Below are 4,152 nucleotides of genomic sequence, written 5' to 3' on the forward strand. Positions count from 1 at the left end.
GAGATCACTGACGACGCACGTCCTATCATTTACACCTGATTCTGGTCTTCCTTGCTCGGATGAGCGGCTATCCATTCCAGCGCTTTCTGTATCAACGGAGGAATTTCCGGCGTGGTGGGCAAATGAGCGCCTTCCGGTTGGAAACCATTCTCGTTCGCGACGTACGTCAACGAGATCTGTTGGCCGTCGTCGCTGGGATAACTGAAGCTACCCTGCGCGTTCATCGCCTCGTTCTCCTGTCCCGCGTTCTCCAGGTGGCCCTCTTCTTGCGCTTTGATCCCGTTGCCAGACTCGTAGCTCCATTTGTAAGAGCCGTCTGGATTTGGTCCCTCTTGACTTTGGCTCACTATTGGTATCACGTCCTCCGCGGGGGCGGCTGCCACGCAGCTTGCTAGCGCGATCACGGCTACCTATGGGTATAAATCAACGACGAGTTAGGATAGTTGCTCGGCTGTTTTCTCAAGATTGCTCCGGTTTGCTGAGCAAAGTGCTCTCGAGCTGCTGGAAACGCTGGAATTGGCCAGGAAGACGGTGAATTGTGCGGACTGTTTTCAACTTGGAAAAGCTGGAACGAGGAGATCTGTGCTTTTGCAAAACACCCAAGACTATTTTTTTTAATCGAGGATCGACACTGTCCTCAGACAGAAGTTTGAGGTGTATATGTAGGGTGAATGTAGTTTGAAAGTTGGTGGTTTCACGTTTGTGCTATGCTACTCAATTAGTTTAAATTACCACAAAATTTAGGTTTAACGTAATTTCGTATGTTTCAGTGTAACGTTAAATAGCGAGTTACTTTAGTAAAATTTTTATCGTTGAAATGAATACTTTCGAGGATTTAAGTCTGACTAGAGTTATTAACTAACCTTTCGTATTCCGAAATTTTCACGAATTTCACGAATATTTCGTGCGAATGATAGAATGCAGAGCTTTCGCGCGGACATCGAGCACCGGCGGTAACGCATTCAATTTAAGCGAATTCAAAGTTTGCTCAAATCCTAAACGCGATGTTGGTCATTATAGTCGAGCAGTAAAACAAACACGGCTTGCAATTCCCCCTGTAAAGACGTCACAGCAGATGGACCGACGTGGAGTATTCTCGCGTGCGCGCGAGCGCGCCCGCTATAGCCTGGCTCGATGTTTACGTTATTGCGTTTAAACACCTATAAATTACGTCGCGGAAGATCGATTCCCGCGTAATTACGCGTCTGTGGGGTGCTGTTTAAACGCCGCATCGAGCCACGTATCAATTCGAGAAATCGATTGCAAGATTGCCTGCAAGTATACCGGACTGTATTGTCGAAAACGACGGTAAACTGGCCGCATGTCCGCCAGTAGCGACACAGTTTCGAGTCAGACACGACTTGAGCGGTAGTGTGACGGTTATTAAGTCAGACATAACTTCTTGCTCGTTTCACTCAGCGGACAGATAGAATCTATCGAATTTCCAATATTTTTCCAACGTCAATCCTTTCACGTGTAAACATCGAAACTATTCTCCATCTACGTAACTATGCAAATAGGAAAATAAACGTTAATCGAGTAATACGCGTGATACAGCGAGGAGAGACGGGAGATCCTAACTGACAAATTGTTTTTTTTTTTCCAAAGAAAAAACAAACTAATCAAGAAATTCTGAAATTCGAATTACCACCCGAGATATGTTTAATACCCATCGTACTTCGATCGACGACGAAACCACAGGTATCCTCGAAGGATGATCTCTTCTCTACATTCACCCTACTTACCCTTGACTCGTTCGTCTCTCGTTGAACGTCCGAAAGAAGCGGCAATAGCGTTCCTCGAAAGCGATCGAGCAACTCAAAGGGCGCACAATGGACGTTTCACAGGTATATTCCCAGCATTGTGAATCACGCACAGAAACGAGTAGAATCCGCGGATCTCGACAGCACTCGACAATTCTTCCCCGGTGAAGACCTGATCTCGGTCAGGCCTGAACTTTCGATCTCGCGTTTTAAGTTCACCCTGAATTTCCTTACTCCCGAGCTTTTCCAGCAACCGTGTCTCTCTTAATTGCGCTTACCAGTGACGTGTACATGCTGCAGCAGTAATCGCTGATGGGCAAGTGTTTATCAAGCCCCGCAGCGCTCGTCGTATATATACCCCTGGAGGCATCACCAATACGATCGTTTGGCCAAGTAACGATAGCCACCGTGCTTCTAAGAGGACGCACATGGGACACGACAACGTAACGACAGACAGAGTAGGACACAATCGTGACAGAGAGAGAGAGAGAGAGAAGGATAGTGACATACAGTTAGAGGGACCTTAAGAGGGGTTACACGGATCCTCATTTAACGTGCGCGCGCGGTGCACACACGTGTGTGCATGTGTGGAGAAACGTATGGGGACAACAACACACTGTACATCAACCGGAGAGAGACTACCTTCCCGGGGATCAGCATGTCACATTGCGCTAAATGTCATCGGGTCCCCGTTAAAGGATGCTTACTCAATTGTCATAATTTCTTCAACGACGTGTTACCTATGACACCGTGGCCCTTCGAGTCGTTGGAACAGTTTGAATCGGTTCAATTCGAGGGTTGTCTTTCAACGCGACGTATCGTCGACCGGTGTGTCAAAACAGGTTGACGCAGGGTGTACGGCTCGGTAATCGAAACCGTGTAATTGAAAGTGAAAGGTCAAGGGAGATGTTGGGAAGCCGTTCATGTCATTTCTGCCTTATATTATTGAAGTAGAGGGATTATCAGGTGTCGGATCGAACATTATTCGGACACCTGTTATGTTCGCGTAGAATTAAATCGCATTTCTTCGCCGAAGTTGGTGTGATTTATTGGTGAAAATGTACAGGGTGTCCGTGCTATTAGCTTCCAGAGGGGTTTTCTCGTAAGTTCTTTTATTTTATTGAGAGTTTGAAACCTCGTAGCAGGTTTATTTGAGCTTTTTCTTATTTATGTCTTTGCTCGTAAGTGGTAAATTTGTAAGAAAAATATAAAGGGACAAATTTTCGTTACTTTTTATAAACAGTACGATGGCTTGAATGGATTTTTTAAACTTGCAATGGTTTTCGTGTAACGACGGTGCCACAAATTTTTTTCAATTGATAGCAATAATTATTTTTATATTATATGAAAGTGGTTGACGAGACAAGCTCAGTGACCTAACAAACTCAATTTCGTGCGAATGTTTGGTGTAGCATAATCAACGACACACTGTTAGGACTTCATTTTTACGATGGCACCTTAAACGAATGCAGTACATTTTCCTCAGGATCTTAATTATTTTGCAATGACTGTTTAGGTTTGCTAATATTTATGGACAGAGGTGTACAGCAAGTAGTTTTTCGGAAGCATTGGTATTTTTGGGGTTCAAATGAAAATATCAATAGCTTTGAGCAGAATAATTCGAGTCATTTTAATATTGAAAATAATGAAGGTCTCGAGCCAATAATTCAAGTCAATAATAGAGGGCTTTAGGTTTAACTAAAAATTCGAGGGAAAACGAAATTTCTTAACTACAAAAGAACTTCGATTAATCATTTCCATAACACAAGAATGATGAAATTTCATTAATTTACCAAATTTAACAAAAAAAAAAACTCATTTTCTTTGTATTCAATTGTAAACGGAAGTTGTTGCAATAAAATTGAGAAAATTTCAAGAACTCTACAAGTGAGAAACATCTTTAAATTATGCAAATATGGTAGACACGTAATTATTAAATTATTCATCAGTCCCGATTTGAATCTTTTTTCGATTGTTTACAATTTGTTACCTCTGACCAATCAACGAGGTATTTCATTGCAAACCATCTGAATTTTCCTTCTCGTCAACAACTTTACATTCACGATAACCTATGAATATCACGAATAGTTGCACAGTTTCTTCCGAATTGTTTAATCAACGACCTAACGCTTAATCACACATTAGTCAAATTACGCCGTTGATGTTCCAACAATTCATATCATCGCTAATTCTCCGTGCAACAGTAAGACGCCTAAATTGAATGTAACACGCGATAATCATTTTGCACGATTACTACGTACCAACCGTGCGGTTGGTAATAATTACATAATACATGATAGTATGTGTTCTTTTCCTACTTTGTGTAAATAGCAATTTAGCACGCCACTTCATCCGATCATTTTTTTTTTTTTTTTCTTCCAATCCTTCT

The 4,152-nt window shown here is 42.3% G+C and overlaps 1 protein-coding gene across 1 annotated transcript; it reads right to left on the reverse strand.

The window, feature by feature from the left end:
* Positions 1-6: 6 nt before the first annotated feature.
* On the reverse strand, positions 7-2,108 carry LOC108574600 (endocuticle structural glycoprotein SgAbd-8-like). The gene is made up of 2 exons (XM_017937219.1): positions 2,042-2,108; positions 7-410 (listed from the first exon to the last, which is right to left on the reverse strand). The coding sequence occupies exons 1-2, from the start codon at positions 2,054-2,056 to the stop codon at positions 30-32; spliced, it is 396 nt and encodes a 131-aa protein (XP_017792708.1). The 5' UTR covers positions 2,057-2,108; the 3' UTR covers positions 7-29.
* Positions 2,109-4,152: the final 2,044 nt, after the last annotated feature.

This window comes from Habropoda laboriosa, unplaced genomic scaffold (assembly GCF_001263275.1).
Source record: "Habropoda laboriosa isolate 0110345459 unplaced genomic scaffold, ASM126327v1 scaffold175, whole genome shotgun sequence".
Taxonomy (NCBI): Eukaryota; Metazoa; Arthropoda; class Insecta; order Hymenoptera; family Apidae; genus Habropoda; species Habropoda laboriosa.